At 47.2% G+C, this 16362-nt stretch overlaps 1 protein-coding gene across 2 annotated transcripts in view; it reads left to right on the top strand.

Moving 5' to 3' along the window:
* LOC144040301 (uncharacterized) overlaps window positions 1-16362 on the top strand; it is a 29925-nt gene that overhangs the window by 11569 nt on the left and 1994 nt on the right. For both annotated transcript variants that reach the window (XM_077554410.1, XM_077554411.1), the window contains exons 5-44: window positions 5507-5754; window positions 5819-5989; window positions 6072-6203; window positions 7422-7496; window positions 7803-7889; window positions 8242-8377; window positions 8460-8509; window positions 8660-8833; window positions 8921-8947; window positions 9595-9657; window positions 9719-9793; window positions 9865-9924; window positions 9992-10108; window positions 10696-10749; window positions 10840-10875; window positions 11217-11345; window positions 11414-11449; window positions 11531-11566; window positions 11677-11721; window positions 11823-11885; window positions 12013-12048; window positions 12119-12202; window positions 12282-12347; window positions 12447-12509; window positions 13031-13117; window positions 13181-13216; window positions 13303-13356; window positions 13522-13578; window positions 13663-13722; window positions 14014-14055; window positions 14137-14164; window positions 14234-14296; window positions 14664-14683; window positions 14755-14853; window positions 14954-15104; window positions 15176-15267; window positions 15385-15513; window positions 15882-15929; window positions 15995-16057; window positions 16144-16341. In XM_077554410.1, coding sequence (XP_077410536.1) covers window positions 5507-5754; window positions 5819-5989; window positions 6072-6203; window positions 7422-7496; window positions 7803-7889; window positions 8242-8377; window positions 8460-8509; window positions 8660-8833; window positions 8921-8947; window positions 9595-9657; window positions 9719-9793; window positions 9865-9924; window positions 9992-10108; window positions 10696-10749; window positions 10840-10875; window positions 11217-11345; window positions 11414-11449; window positions 11531-11566; window positions 11677-11721; window positions 11823-11885; window positions 12013-12048; window positions 12119-12202; window positions 12282-12347; window positions 12447-12509; window positions 13031-13117; window positions 13181-13216; window positions 13303-13356; window positions 13522-13578; window positions 13663-13722; window positions 14014-14055; window positions 14137-14164; window positions 14234-14296; window positions 14664-14683; window positions 14755-14853; window positions 14954-15104; window positions 15176-15267; window positions 15385-15513; window positions 15882-15929; window positions 15995-16057; window positions 16144-16341 — 3290 coding nt within the window. The remainder of the gene's footprint in view (window positions 1-5506; window positions 5755-5818; window positions 5990-6071; window positions 6204-7421; window positions 7497-7802; window positions 7890-8241; window positions 8378-8459; window positions 8510-8659; window positions 8834-8920; window positions 8948-9594; window positions 9658-9718; window positions 9794-9864; window positions 9925-9991; window positions 10109-10695; window positions 10750-10839; window positions 10876-11216; window positions 11346-11413; window positions 11450-11530; window positions 11567-11676; window positions 11722-11822; window positions 11886-12012; window positions 12049-12118; window positions 12203-12281; window positions 12348-12446; window positions 12510-13030; window positions 13118-13180; window positions 13217-13302; window positions 13357-13521; window positions 13579-13662; window positions 13723-14013; window positions 14056-14136; window positions 14165-14233; window positions 14297-14663; window positions 14684-14754; window positions 14854-14953; window positions 15105-15175; window positions 15268-15384; window positions 15514-15881; window positions 15930-15994; window positions 16058-16143; window positions 16342-16362) is intronic.

Consider the following 16362-nt stretch of genomic DNA (forward strand, 5'->3'; position numbering starts at 1 on the left):
TAATGGAGTAAAAGTAAAAGCGAACATTTCAGTCGATCTATTTTTAAAGTTTTTCCCCCAGCCTTGATTATGTCGCTTAACTTTTTCCACCTTGTACGCTAATCAGTCATTCCGCTGGTGAAAATGATTGTAAACGGACCCGTGGCCTGTCCCGGCCGCCGGCTGTTTGTGATTGTTTCTGGACCCGACTCACTAGCGAAGGAGCTTTGAATCGGACACCTCATTACATGGCTGTCAGTATTTCTGCTTTTCATTCGGCTTCCCGTCGTTTTTGTGAGCGCGGCGGCGAACGTTCTGCAAAGCGCGGGCTCGTGTCGGAACCTTTTTCCGGGATTCCAGGCTGATCGGGACTCTCTGGAAGCGTCCGCGTTGGAGTCTGCGTGGACTGGAGTGACTGATGAGTCGAGCCAGAGCAGATGGTATCACTCAGAAGCGCCCGCCCACCCGCCTGCTCGCCCTCCCCTCTTCTCTCTTTCCATCTTTTCTCTGTAGCAACAGTTTGGATAAGTTACACAATGCGATGAACACAAACATGGCGAACCTTCAGCTGACTGCGAAGCTTTGGCGTCCGTCGCCGAGTGGGATTTGGGGGGTCTCGGGGTTGCTGTCTTTAGGGGATTTTTTTTTATGGCTCAGTGCTGACTAAGATGAAAGCTTGCTGTTAAGTTGCACATGTTAACGTTTGAGTCGCACCTTGGCATGTTTGCACGACTTGAAAGTCGTCTCAAGCTCGTGTCCTCCTTTAGGTCTAGTGGCGAAGACGTACCGGGTTCAAGTATTTGGCTCAACCTGCCAGCTGGTGTGAACATGCCGGGAAGTCAAAAGTCGGATCACATTGACACTTTTCGGTCAACTGGGAACCGCTTGTCATGTTTTGACATGAACGTTACAGTATTTGGACCGGCGTCTTTTTGAACCTTGGTCCTCCCCGCACGCTGTGGTGGATTCACACAGTCAGGATGCATTTGTTGAAGGCCGCTGCTGTCTGGCGACAGGCCGGCAACAAAAGTCAAGTCCTAATCCTGCTTAAAATGAATTTTGGATGAGACGCAAGAATGTGCTGCTCGAACCGCTTGACGAACACTCGCCCCCCAACCCTCACTTCTTTACCTGTCCCACAGAAGGCCCTATTGTGTCCCAAAGTGCACAGCTCTACTCGGGTCTGGATTCTTCCGGATTTCACATCTGGATGCTCTTGAATGTGGCAATGACTCTGAAGGTCTCCACTCAAATCATTACGGGGAGGGGGGGTGAGGGGGGGGGTGTCCTCATTTTCTGATGGTCCCGACATACGAGGTTCTTGTAAACTGAGGACGTACTGCGCAGAATCCATTTTGGCCCAACTGGATTGTGTCAACACTCAGATGGGTTGACGAATGCAACCCAAAGATGGCATCTCAAATCCAGAATCCTTCTCGAGCTCACTTCCTGGTCATCACCAAGGTCATCACCAAGGTCATCTCCTGCGACCTCATTTCTGTTCCCACAAATTTCTCTCTCACGATCCGTTTCGATTTCAAATGTCAACAAATCAAGCAGAGAAGCATCACAATCCAAATATCTGTAAGTTTTAGCCTGAGCTGAAAGTCTTAAGAGTCGGAATACAGCGTATGTCTTTGTATGTTTGTTGTGGGAATGTTGTCCCAAGAACCGGGCCAGGGACAAAATTGCCCTCCGTCCGCTCGGCCTGTGGAGAAGACGCCATCTTTTTTTGGAGACTTTCCTTATTTGGGCATTCAGCCTCTGCTTTTGCTCCGTCACATTTTCTCAACGCGAGTCAGCGCTCGAGTGAGACGGGAAGCAGGTTGGGTCAGTCCGACGCCCCTTGGGGTTGCAGTCGGGGGTTCAGTGCCTTGCTCAGAAGCAGTCCTTTGTAAAGATGACTTGGATCAAGTCTTTTTTTTTTTGCCCCCAAGACCAGTATTTACATAAAAGGGGGACCCCTAATCCTCAGTCCCCTGGCTCAGATGTTTTGGCCAAGGGCCACATGGTAACACATTTGTGGCTTAATTAATAAATGTCCCGGTGCTCCTCTGGGATCCGTACATGAATTCTTCTGTCTGGTGTTTGCAAATTGGACTAGAGTGCCTCGTTGTACTTGTACAAACTGTGTCACAAACGTGTGTCATCATCAGCGTCTCAGACAACAAACCGAAGAAGCCAACTTGATGAATGAACGTCTTGAGTGGAGATGAGATGGGTGGGGGGGGGGGGGGGGCTGCGGGTGCGAGCTTGCTTTACAAGCGCCGGCAACACTGAGTCATCCTTTGGAAGGCTCGCCGACACGCTGCAGCACCAAAGACAACACACGGACGCCGCGCTACGATGCCAACGCACGTCTTTCGTCATTCCGCTGCATTTGTGTTCGGGGCCCGCGTGACACTTTTGGGTCACTTGCGATCGTTCGGACGGATGCGGAGAGTCAAAACGCTCGCACATTCACACCGATTCCGACCCTGATCCTCAAAGATGCAAGAGATGACGGCACTGAACGACAACGTTTTGTGATGATGAATTCATCAATAGGGCTGGATTTCAATACTCATTTCCTCAATCAATGTGATTTCCATTCACAAGAGTTAAATTTGATTCAAAAACGGCAAAATACAAAAAATGTAGGCCTTTAAAATTCATTTTTTTCCATGAATTTAGATTTTTTTTTCCCCTCATGTGAGGGAATCGCACATTTTACTTCTTTTTTTCTTATAAACGAGTTCGTATTTTATATTTTGTGACCGCGTCCGTTCAATTGCCAGATTGAAGTCCGAGACGCGGAAAAGGCAACTGAAGTCTTCCATCGCAGTCAATCTCGTATTTCATTCAAATTGCCGGCGACGGCCTGCAGTGGAATTTCCCTGCAAACATTTGCAGTTGGAGGTTCATTTCCTCCCGAGCCAACGAGGTCAGCGGACTTCTTTTTGTTCTTTTCTCTCATTATTGTTTCCCGAAGCCGAATGAAGTCAGCCTTCAACTCGGCTCCGTTGACTCAAAACATGAACAAAACGTCACGCTTGGCGACCGGCCTTTGTTTGTGTGGGCCAAGTGTGTGCGTGCGCGCGCGCGCGTGCGTGCGTGCGTGTTGCACTGGGGTAGTCTTAGCATTGTGTGTGTGCGTGCGCGCGTGCTTGAGCGTGTGACCTGCTCTCCCATCATGAATATGCTTGAATTTGTCATGTTAATAGCAAGCAAATGTTGAAGTGATCTCACAGCGTGCAGCCGCCATCAAAACTTCATCTGCATGAGCGCATGACAAGTGTGCATATCTTAATTGCGCCTGCTTCTCATCAGTGGAGTTTTTTTTTTATATATATATTTTTTAATGCATTTGTGGTCTAATCACTTGGCTTGACTCGCTCTTCCACCCCTGAGAATATATTAAATGTCCTTACACTCTAAAAACAATTGGGTCAAAAGTAACCCAATTATGGATCAAAAATGGACCCATCCACTCCATCCAAATTGGGTCATCTTGAATAAAACAATCCAAAAAGTTGGGTCAAATTGACCCAAGTAGAGGATCGATCAGTCCTTATTTGGGTCATTTTTGACCCAACTGTTTTTAGAGTGTAATTTAATTTTTTTTAATAGTCACAATTTTGGTGGCATCTGTGCCAAGGAATGACAGTCTGCCAGGCCATATCCTTGTCTAATAGAAACAAAAGTGCTTTGCTGCCACTTTGTGGCAACTGCAAGCAATTATAAATTGCTTTAAATTGCTTGCTATTTGTTGCTATTTCCAGCAGCGCTTGTTCCCGATTGTTAAATCCAAATATTGGAAGCGGCGCTTGTCCATGAGTCTCCCTTGACCCAGTTGGAAACATTCGCCAGCAGCGAGTAACCTTTTTGCCTCTTTTGGATCCTCGTCAACGGGACCGAGACCAAGCATGTAAACAGCGGTTGCTATCCACATGTGCGGAATGAACGTTGGCGTGTCATCCTACTGCAAGGGCGTGTTGCCGTCTTAGCGGGAAAAAGGCCGTTTGTTCGCCCGGCCTGATCTGGAACAATTCCTCCGTGGACGACGCTCGCTTCAGTGCAGGTGCAAGCGGAATGGATGTTTACGTTCCCCGCCTCTAAAATCCTGGCCCAAAAAAAAAACATTGTCAATGGTCGACCTGGCCGTGACACTCCGGTGGGCTTCCTTGAGAAGTTGAATGGGAAGACCCGAACGAGTGCGCTGAGGTTTCCAGCTGTTGAGTCCGATCGTGACGTGATGTCACGGCCTGAGCTGTGGGAATGTTGGCCCACGGACCCGGCCAGGAAGCGGCTGCATCTCCTCCCTCATCATTTTGGCCTGTGGAGGGGGATGCTAATCCTTCATTAGCACACCAGCGGGGAAATTCCCATCTTGCAGCTCCAAAGCCAACAACACCATGATTAGAAAAGTCGTTCTGAACGGCAACAACAATAGTTCAGCAGCAAAAAGGAATCAAGAAATAGTCAATAATGCACTCAAAATGCACATAAAACAACAACAAGGCACCGAGGAGAGTGTGGCGGTCCAATTAGGACATGTGGCAGAAGTACGCCTGACTTCCTGCGGCCTCAGTGGCCCACGGGGGCTCTCACCTTGCGCTCAATCCACTTTACAGGAGCTGCCTTTGTGCTGCACCACTTTATTAGCGCCACCTTAATGGCTTCCAGATGTGCACGGATAAGCTGCCACTGGGGGGCGCCACATTGCAGCGTGTCCCGCTAAGGAAAAGCAGCTGTTTGCACGTGTGTGTGCGTGCGTGCGTGCGTGCATCACCACTTTTTGTTTATTATACTAGTGAAGGTGGACGGCAGATTTTCCACGCGGACGTGTGTTATTTATAGCGCGTTTTCGACATGTCCGACTCCAGGGAGTCGTCCGAAAGACACGCTGCGACTTTCCAGCGAGCAAAGCAGAAATAAATGTGGAAAAAGCTGCTACAAATCCATATTAAAGCACAACGCGACACGTCATCCAACACAGTGTTGCTACTCGTGATGTTTTATGAGATGCTTAGTGGACACTTGATTAGGTACACATTTTAGGAGATCCAATCCAGGATCTCGCAGCCGCCATTTCTGTTTGCAAACGTGTTGCAAAGCCACATGAGGGCTGTTAGCATCTTTTAAAGCACATTGCTTTGTTGTTAGCATTCGCAATTATAACCCACAAAGGGTGAGAATGTCTTCTTCTTGATTTGTTTGGATGAGCCACAGCATTTTGAAACTCCTCTACTGCCACCTACAGGACTTCTGTGGCACAGCTGTTTAAATTCATTCATTTTTTCACCAAAGTCTCTTGGAAATGAATAACTTAGCTTAGCGTCCCACCACTCGTTATGTATGAACAGCAACAATAGTCAACAGACTTGTTTGTAGAAAGAATGAAAGGTCAACCAGAGTTTGTAAGTGCACTACTGACATTTACAGAACTTTAGTGGACCTGCTGTTGCTGAAATATTCGACTTGGAAAAACAGCTTGACTTCTTTCCCGCACTTGTCTTTTCTGAGCGTTCTGGCGTCGTGTGTCCAGGCGAAGGTCGTCATGGCAAACAGGAGCTGACCGAGTTGATCGGTTTGCCCCTCCCGGAGACCGTCTCCTTTGTGACGGGCTTCCAGGGGTTCCCCGCCTACAGCTTCGCACCGGGCGCCAACGTGGCCCGCATCACCAAGTCGGTCTTGCCGGACCCCTTCTACTACGACTTCTCCATCACCGTCACGGCCAAGCCCACCACGCGGCAGGGCGGCGTCCTGTTCGCCATCACTGACGCGGCACAAAAAGTAAGCGCTGGTCATCTTTCCAAGCGCAGCGGCTGACTTTGCACCCCCGTTTGTCGTCTTACAGGTGGTCCAAATGGGCGTGGCTCTGTCTGAGGTGGAGGACGCTTCCCAGAGGGTGCTTTTCTACTACGCCGACCCCACCACCGGAGGCAAGACCCAGGAGGCGGCTTCCTTCAAGATGGCCGAGCTGACGGGAAGGTGGGCCCGGTTCACCTTGGCGGTTGAGGGGTCCGAGGTAGGCGCGTTCACACGTCACAAAATGGCTGCCGTCTTGCCTGCAAACGTTGGGAGAGGTTCGATGGTCTTTGTTCCGTCAGGTGCGTCTCTACATGGACTGCGAGGAGTACCACCGCGTGGCGTTCATCAGAAGCCGTCAGCCCCTCACCTTCGAACCCAGCTCGGGGATCTTCGTGGGCAGCGCGGGGGCCACCGGCCTGCCCAACTTTGTGGTGAGTTCACAGACTCTCGTTTCAATATGTTGACCGATCAATGATAAAAAAGCAAATGTGTGAGGTTAATAAAGTTCAATTGAAGGATGGAAGTTAAGCGTTATCTGTTCCAGGAAATGATTTCCTAATCATTAAAAAAAAAAAAAAGAACATTTGTAGGCCTCAACTGACACTGAAAACAAAATTGCCAGCCAATAATATGTCCTCTTATACGTCTTCAAAATTCATGTAAATTGTGTAGCTCATGCTAATCTGCGTCCAGCAAACATCAATGCAGCTCTGCTTACCTTTTGATAAAAAACAATCCGTTTTCTTGTGAATGACCTTAAATCAATGTTTTTTTCCACACATATCAGCAAAGCCTCCATAATTGGTTCATGGGATCCATATAGTTGTTATTAAGCAGCTGTGTGGAAAAAAGTATCCTGCCATCTTTAAGCTTCTGCTGGCAATGTGAGAAGTGCAAAAAGCCGATTGAAGTGGTGGAGAAATACGTCAAGTCGTTTTGTCTATCTTACGTTGTGACTTTCATCAGAAACCGATGTGGAGTTTTGTGAGCTTTTTTATTGTTTTTCCCCAGATGTGGGGCACATCTCGACGCTTTTTCCGGTATCTGGCACAGGATTACGCGCAGTGCGGGAAATAGTGCGCCATGTATGATGCAGAATTGCTTTTGCTGTGATTGAAAGCTTGTTCGTGGAGAAGAAATTGCGTCGCAGGGTGACATCAGCCAGAAACCTTTTTCTCGCCTACGACTTTATCTTATCTTTCGGTCGACCCCCCCGCACTAACCCCCCCCCCCCCCGGCTCCTCTCTCAGCTTCCAGCTGTTTGTGCCGCTGACTAACAAGTCTGAGAAACGAGCTGCAGAATGTTGCCTCATAGCATGAAATCCACTAATGCTTCTCAAAATGTGCAACTCGAGGAACAGCATAATAACAATCATTAAGGTGCGGTGGTGTAAAACGTGTAAAAGGCCGTCTGGCTTCATTCCTAAAAAGTTCACTTGATTGTACAGGAAGGACTTGGGAAAGTTCCTTGTCTGTTCCCAAAGATCCAAAAAGTGGAAGAGGACAAAGAAAATTCCCACATATGTCCGAGTGTGCGTCAAATGCTGTGCCCTGCGTGGGAAATGCCACGTTAGCCTCCATGCTAACGCTAACGATTGATGACGTGCTCCACCCGCACCACGTCATCACTTTTCTTTCTTTTCCTCCAGGGTTCCATCCAGCAGCTGCTGCTCAAGTCCGATCCCACGGCCCGTGATGACCAGTGCGAGGAGGACGACCCTGACGTAAGAGGCCCACCCGCGCACACACACACACACACAGTGGCAGCAAGCGCCCTGGCGCCTTCTGCTGGCCAAAATGTGCATTGCAGGAACATCACAGTTGCAGTTTTTTTTCAAATGAGTGCTTGTTATTGTGTTTTAATTGTGTGTAAAATCAAATTGACAAAAATGAAATAACGTGATTTGCATATAATAAAATAACTAACTTTCTATCTATCTATGTAAAGATAAATAAAATGTTTCAAAAAGTGATGAAAAGTAAGAAAATCAAGTAGAAACTTATGATTGTTTTTCACGTGCCTTCATCAGGTTTCTGGAAGCGGCGACGACACTTACGAGGACATGGAGAGAAAAGATGAAGTCCAAAAAGTTGTGGAAGAGCGAGAGTACAAAGAGGTAGTTGCAACGCGCATGCACGCACACACATGCGCGGTTTTTCTTTTTTTTTTCTTTTACTATATTTCACAGTATATATCTTAACGTCATCATCATCCTTTTGCGAAATAGCAACACTTGAATTTCAACTTCTTGAATTTGTTAACAATAATCAGTATGTACTGTAAAAGTGCTGCCCCTTCACTAGAGCGCCACCTGCTGGCATGTGGACACAGTGTCCGTTTAATGATGTTTGGTGTGAATGCTGTTGCCATGGCGACGGCGTACTCAATGGAGGATAGAAACTAGAAAATAGTCTTTATGACTCTCTTTTTTTTTGAATGAGAGATTTGATGTTATGTGATTTTCTTAGGAATTGGTTCACCCCACGTACGGTATGCCGGTCCAAGCCCCGCCCACCGAGATGCCTACCACTTACGACGACGATGAAACTGGAGACGACGTGGAAGAGGCTTCCGGGCAGGAAATACCGACCACCACATCTGCCGGTAAGGAAAGAAAAAAATGTTATTTATTGTTCATATTTGCATGATGTGGCTCATATTTTCACATTTGGACATTTGAACTCAGTTACAGTGCAAGCAGCCCATCCAGCAACAGCAGAATCCCAGTCCAACTCTGTAAGTCCACCATCATATGTTTTGAGATTTGGTGAAGCAGCATGAGGCTCATTGCCCGAGGTTCCTCATGGTGTTGCCCGGGGCTTATTACATAAATATTGAATATGCAGTCATTGTTGAGTTATTTCCAGGTGCGTTCCCTCCATCCAGGTGTCTACGGGACAGAAAGGCGAGAGAGGTGAGCCGGGCGCGGAGGGCCCCCCAGGACCCGCCGGCCCCCCGGGACAAGACTCTGAATTGGCAGGCGAGCCCGGATCCCGCGGCCCGCCGGGGCCTTTGGGACCTCAGGGACCTCCTGGAGCGGCAGGGAGAGACGGACAACATGTATGTGTTGCTCATGCATATTTTCACACCAGCAGGCAACTCAAATGATGGAATAAAATGCGTTTCGGGACTATTTTTGTCTCGTAGGGAACAAAAGGAGAAGATGGCATCCCGGTAGGTCAATTCTGTTATATGTTAATGCTACATGCTAACTGATGCTAAATGCAGCCTTGTATCGCTTTGGTGTCATTCCAAAGAATGTACGCTCTCATGCGGCTTTTTCTTCTTCTTTTTTTTTTTTTTTACTCAATCAAAATCAAACTTCATTTAAAAGTCAAGAAAAATATTTGAACATTGATCAGTGCAAATTCATTTGCAATATCTTGAATGAATGATTCATTTCATATATTAAGTACTCAACTCACAAATCAACTTTATTTTCCCAGCACTTTAAAAACAATCATCACTGCATAAAAAGCAGTAAAAAGTTACAAAAACAAATACAATTGAAACAATAAGTTAACAGCATACAAATAGTAAACACTAAAAACAATGCTGAGTCTGAATAAAAATGTGTTTTAAGAGGCTTGCCTAATGTTTAGCGGAAAAACCGCAGGGCCCCCAAAATTGAACCTTGTGGAACACCATTGGATAGTGAGTGGCTCAAGGCTAACAAAGTTGTGTCTACCAAATCAGATCTAAACTAGAATCTAGAGAGTGTGGAGCGACTCGAGTCTGTAGCACGAGCTCCACCGCGCGCCTGTTGCTGCATACAAGCCGTCCATCGTATCGATTGTCTCACAAGATGATTGCTTTTTCAGGGAGCCCAAGGCCCACCAGGATTCCCAGGCCTTCAAGGAGAGCCCGGACCCAAAGGAGAAACGGTGCATTTGCATGAGATTCTCTCATCAACGCGAATCAATATAACGTTGGCTTCGCCTTTAGGGCGACGCGGGTGTTGGACAGCCGGGCCTTCCGGGACCTCCCGGACCTCCGGGCCGCTTCTCTCCCAAGTTCCTGGTAACAGATGGTTTTTTTTTGCTATCTTAACATTTAGTTGTTGAATATTTTTGCCACTGTGCTCTTGTCAGGAGGGGTCAGGCTCCGCTTCGGACTTTGAAGACTTTGACGGCGATATGGAGATCATTCGAGTGAGAACGCGAATGATGATGTCATCACTTTGTTGAGGACGGAGTTAATAATCACTTCGCACCGCAGGGACCCCCCGGCGCTCCAGGACCCCGCGGACCCCCGGGGCCCCCGTCTCAGGAAGTCATACCTGGACCACCTGGTCTTTCTGGCAAAGACGGAGAAAAGGGACAAGATGGACTTCCTGTAAGCGCAGCAAGTCTTTACTTTAACACCGTATTAAATGTTCAAGATCATACAAAAAATAACCCAAAAATAGAACATGTTAATTCACCATTTGAAGTGTTTCCTTGTGTTTGTATCAAGTGAAGCTTCAAAATGTAGACGCTGAGCTTCAAAGGTTGATAAAAACGGGATCAACATGGACTCAATGCCGCCCCCTGCTGGGGGTTTCATCAAACATTTGAACTCACTTGAAGAATGCACCAGAAAAATATGAAACATTTTGTGTGTTTTTTTTCTTTCATTTCTGCTCAACATATTTACATTAGCATCAAACATTTGTTTTATGGCTATTTGTTGCTAGGCAGAAATTGTTCTAAAGCCCTATTTGAAAATGGATAAATACATCTGTTTCCTAAAGGACAATGTGCACATTGAATGCAAGTTCTGTATTGAAAATGCTAGCACAGCAGCACCCTCTGCTGGATGTGGTTGGGCACTGCTCTACTTGCTTCAATAGTCAATAGAATAAATATGGACAGATTTTCAAAAACAATTTAGAATCGGTGCTAAAAAAAGAAGAAGAATAACCTCGTTTCTCTGTATTTCAGGGATTAGATGGATACAAAGGAGAACAAGGACCCGCTGGAGAAAAGGGAGACGTGGTGAAGATTTTGTTCTATTGATAGCGTGTTTGTTTTTGTTGCTCAAATGTTGAACGTTGGAATTAAAACTCCCTCAATTGAATTCAACAGGGAGAACCTGGAGTGGACGGCCTACCAGGACCAAAGGTACAATTTACACTTATTGATTTGGTTCGTTAGAAGAGCAAAAATCTGCAAGGAATTGACGCCCACCAAAAAGGTTTCGTTTTGCCCGTAGATGCCACAAGGTGGCGCCAAATCGTTTTTTTTTTTTTTATAGGACTGACTAAAAGAAGCTCCTAACTTCACTTTGCTTCTTAATGCCACAAGGTGGCACCAAAGTCATGTTTTTTTTATATTGGGTATGCAAATCACAGATGAATATAATCATTTATATCAGCAAATTTGTGAAAAGTGACAGTACATGATTTAGTTGTGTGTTTTTTGAGACACTGACGAATCATGCGCTATATTTTGTCCTGTTCTAGGGAGATCAGGGCCCTCAGGGTGTCCAAGGACTTCCCGGGCCCGAAGGTCCAGAGGGCAGGGTCGGGCCCCAAGGTCCAGCGGGTCCCCCTGGACCACCCGGACCCCCAGCTAAAGGATTCGACTTTGAGGTACGTGGCTTAGAAATAGTCTGACATGCGTGGCCAACCGTACAAATGATCGACTTTGATCTTTTCAGGACCTGGAAGGCGGTCCTGCATCGGAACTCTTTCGGGTACGACTCCACATGAGTTTTTTTTTTTTTTCACTCCAGTGAGAAAATGGGTTAAATGTGTATTTTTCCTGTCTTCAACAGGGTCTTCCAGGAACTCCTGGACTCCGAGGACCAAAGGTGCCAAACCCTCCCTAGCAGCAGCTTTCATATTTAATTTTGTCATTCCCGTTTGGAGTGACTCCGGTTGGCCATGACTTGTGTTCAACGTCATTTTCGTTGTCTCATAGGGTGAAGAAGGCCTCCAAGGTCCCGCTGGAGAGCCAGGTCTTAAGGTTCGTGTTGCATTCATGACATGTCGTCAACATGTTTGTGCTCATACATGTCAAGCAGGTGCTTCATAAAATGTTTGTTTGTGTGTTCTCGGCATGTGCAGGGGGAGCACGGTGCTGCGGGTCCACCAGGTTTAGCAGGACCAAAGGGAGCTCAAGGTTCAGAGGTCAGTGAATGCACCACTCAGAAAAAGATTTCCTTTTTCATGCCTTTCTGTGACTCCTCCGGTCTCTCTGCAAGCTGCGTGTGAATTTTGTGGGTCGTGAAATGAATGCGGTTTGTGTTGCATTCAGGGTCTTAAGGGAGATTCCGGCGCTCTGGGACAAAAGGTAAGAACCACATCTGACTTTGTGTCAATTTCCTGGCATTCTCGCATCACATGACCAACTTGCTCCTCAGGGCGAGCCAGGACTTGATGGTCTCACGCTACCTGGCCCTCCAGGACCTCCCGGACCTCCAGGACCCGTCTTCAGCCTCAGCGAAGTGAGCCACGACCAATCGAGGCCACTTAAGTCTGAAAACTTTGTTTGCGCTTCATGCCTCCTCTCCTCCTCTTCCTCAGCTCCTCCTCAACAACACAGACGGCGTCTTCAACCTCTCAGGGATTTTCGAGGCTCAGGGATTCGCTGTGAGTCTCACCGAAAAACGGGATCAGAATGTGGTTGCAGTCCAGTGAAGGCTTCCGGTGTCGAGGAACATGTCGTGATCGTCTCCTCACTATCCACAGGGACAACAAGGCCCCAAGGGAGACGCCGGAGCGCAAGGTGTTGAAGGCCCTCCGGGACTCAAGGTACTAATTCTCAGAATGTTTGGACTTTTATCAACAACAAAAAATGATATTATTTTACCCCAAAATAGTATTTAATCCTCATAATATTCAGATGTTAAAAGAAATAAATATGTAATAATTAGGATTTAAATCAATAAATACTTTTATTCTCCTAATATTTTCATTTTTATACTGAAAACCTAAACATGCATTCTTGCAAAAGTGTTTCAGTATTCTGTACATTTTTTCTCAAAAACAAAACAACAAAACTTTTTCCTTCAAGACTGCAAGTGCAATTTCTACAAAGTTTGTTGTTTTCAGGGTGGCATTTCCTCCCACGTCCACATGGTGGCGTCAGAGCATATTAAGCAATTTACCTGATCCTCTTGTGACCTTCGTGATTTGAATTATGCACAGCAGCCCTGAGAATAAAATATGAAAAAGTGCCTTCATGACTTTTCAGTGGAAAAAAAACATTTTCCATTAGCATTCATGTGTTAGCGCCTGGCCTTGTGTCCGTGTTTACGCTAACGTATGCGCAGGGGGAGAAAGGCGAGCCGGCAATTATCGTCTCCGAGAACGGATCCTCCTACGACCCGTCTGCTCTCAAGGGCGAGAAAGGATACAAGGTGACCTTCGGCACACATTTCTTCCACTTTTGAAGTTTGTTTATTGTCTCAACTTGTCTGCAGGGTGACATTGGCGCAAGTGGACTTCCCGGACCACTCGTGAGTCTTCGAAAGGAAAACCACGATTGATGACCACGCGTCGTTCAAGGACGGCAGGGACTGACTGTCTTTTTCTTCCCAAACAGGGACCAATGGGAATGCCGGGACCAAAAGGGGCCTTGGGCTTCCCCGGACGACCCGTAAGCAACAAAAGTTTGATTTCTCTCATAATCAACGTCTCCAAGCCCGTACGCCCTCCGGTCACATCATTAGGGACAAGAAACGTCTTTAAAGCTGAACCCAGTGAAATGAGCACAAATAAAAGAATGCATTTCTTTTGGGGGGGGTGACAATTGTGTTTGTAGGGTCGTACCGGCCAGATGGGAGCCAAAGGAGAGAAAGGAGAATCTGTCAGCAAACCTGTGAGTCCTGACGTGAAGAATTAAGCGTAGTCTATTCTTTAAGAATGACCTGAAAGAGTTCTTATGGAATATGACTGTTCGCAGGGACTGCCAGGACCCCCCGGGCGACCCGGTCGCCCTGGAATGTTCCGATGCCCCAACGGCGTAAGCAAGCACGAAGAAATACTCTACAACAAAGTTCATGTTCAGAAATAGAACTTCATTTAGCCAAACTCATCATGATTAGCTTAATGCTAATATATCATGTAAAACACCATAGAGGGGCTAACTGAAATGAGCAGAGTGCTACTTTAAATACGAGACTCACTCTGCTTCTTCTCGATTTGAATTGCGCTCCACATCTTCCAGTAGAGCTCAGTGCTGCCTGGCAAATAGTGGCACCATGTGGTACTACACCCAAGTCGCTTCATTGCTAACTCTTTGCTGCCTTTCCAGACCGTGTTCCCCATCGCTGCCCGACCCTTCTGCAAAATTCCCGTCAGTCACGTTTCCACTTTGCCTCATCTTTCATTTTCAATACATCTTTATTGATGAATAACAGCTGTGTTTAATCCCCAGCTCCATCCCAACGGAAGCGCTGTGACAGGTAAGCTTCCCAAAACGATCGCTAGTAATTAGATCGCTTTAAAAAAACATTCTTGTTTATGTCGCCAAGTTGATGACGGGATGAAAGGACAAAAGGGAGAACGAGGCCTTCCCGGCACCCCGGCGCCACCTAGTGAGTCAAACCTCCAAAGTTGTCACTCTCTTTTCAATGTTCTCAATTCATATTTGAAATATGAATGCTCTTAATTAGGTACACTTGCCTGTGCAGTCTAATGACTTTCAATAGAATGTGTTGCTTCAAATATTTTGGCCTTCACATTACGTTGTATACGCACAGTAAGTGAATCGTTTTTTTTTGTGGGGCTCAACAAAACTGAAAAGTCCGCCATTTTGGCGAGCGCTGGTATCCTGGTATGTAGTTGATCGGCATGATGTTGATGACGGATAATTAGATAATGGTGTACCTAATGAAGTGTCTAAAGAATGAGACATACACAAAGTTATTATTTCTAACAATGTTTTCTTCCTCTGCTTGTCAGACACATTCAAAGGACGCTTGGTAAGTTTCAAACACGTCGTCATGATGAGATTTTCAATTTTTAATGTGTGGTTGGTTTGCACGTGTGTCAGGGAGTGAAGGGCGAGCCGGGCCTTGATGGAGAAAAAGGAGAAAAGGGCGACTCGGGGTTACCTGGGCAACCAGGTGCTCCCGGGAAACAAGGGCCAGTGGTGAGGCCTGTTGCCGTGGCGACGCAACCGCGCAGTGTTCAAATGAGACAGCTCAGCTTCAAATTATTATTATTTTTTTGTGTGTGCGCAAATCCTCCAGGGACCCAAAGGCGAGTCTGTGGTCGGACCACAAGGCGCCCGCGGAGAACCGGGCACCACAGGCACCCCGGGCGTCGGCAGACCCGGTCCAGCGGGACCCCCCGGACCACCAGGGCAGACCGGAAGCTGGTCGTTAGGCTTTGGTAAAAAAGGTGTGTGGATCGTGTTCTTACTTTCCATCCCATAATAAGCAACGTTAAATGACTTTTGACATGTTGCTCAGATGTGCTTATCCCTGGACCGCCCGGACCACCCGGACCCCCTGGGCCACCCGGATCCCCTGGCCCGCGTGGACCTTTCGGAGGCTCAGCAGCTGTACGTCGAATTCATACGAATTCTTGCTGGATCGCATTTTTGTGAATGTTTCGCCCGATTTTGCGGTGTCTAAATTTGGCCTCAACGGAATCCGACGCGTTTGTTGTGCATTTCCAGGTGAGCACGTTTTCCACGTTTGAGTCCATGATGCAGAAGACGGCCAGGGAGGCTGAGGGCATGCTGGCCTACGTCATGTCCACGGGAAGTCTCTTCCTCAAGGTGACTGAGGGCTGGAAGGAGATTCAGGTACGTACCTGGCGGCTTGTCAATGAGGAAATATCTGAACGCTTTCCAAGAGCGTGTAAATAAATACAGCATCGGAAGAAATATGGAGTTTGCCAAAAGGACATCTGCTAAGCTCTGTTCAAATATATTTTTATCCAAATATATTTCAAATGCGCATCAGAGAGGAAGCGCTTTGTTCACTATGTTTTCAAGTACTAGTACTCGGTGGCTGGTATTGGCAGCCTCCGTGAGTACCCGATATCTTAGAATAAAGCTGGTATTGCTATTGCTACGTATGACTGTTTGATTAGTTTTTTTGTTGTTAATTTAAAGGTCAACTTTGACTGGTTGTATAAAATATTAAACATGCCTTCAATGTCCCCCCCCAGCTTGGCAGTCTTCTCCACCTCTCCAGTAACGTCCTCCCACAAGACGAGGTGCGTATTAAAACATAAAACAGAATTTGATGGCTCGTATTAACATGCGTTTGGCGTCCGTTTAGCCTCGCGCTGCCCAGCAAATCGCAGGCGGCACAATCCAGCGAGTGCGCGCCGCCAACGCCAGGGTGAGGAGCGTTCACGGCACGCCGTATGTTTTTTTTTGTGTGTGTGTCATTGCTTCTATGGAGCTGATTTGTGTGGTTTTGTTCAGCTCAACCTGGTGGCTCTGAACCAGCCGCACACGGGCGACATGTCGGGCCTGGACGCGGCCGACCGCCTGTGCTACGAGCAGGCCAAGGCCATGGGCCTGCCCCCCAACTACCGCGCATTCGTCTCCTCCAACAAGCAGGACCTGGTCCACGTGGTCTACCCCGGGTTCAGGGACACTCTGCCCATCACCAACCTTAGGGTCAGTCGCCCCCTAGAGGTC

The sequence above is a fragment of the Vanacampus margaritifer genome, chromosome 20 (assembly GCF_051991255.1).
Source record: "Vanacampus margaritifer isolate UIUO_Vmar chromosome 20, RoL_Vmar_1.0, whole genome shotgun sequence".
NCBI lineage: Eukaryota > Metazoa > Chordata > Actinopteri > Syngnathiformes > Syngnathidae > Vanacampus > Vanacampus margaritifer.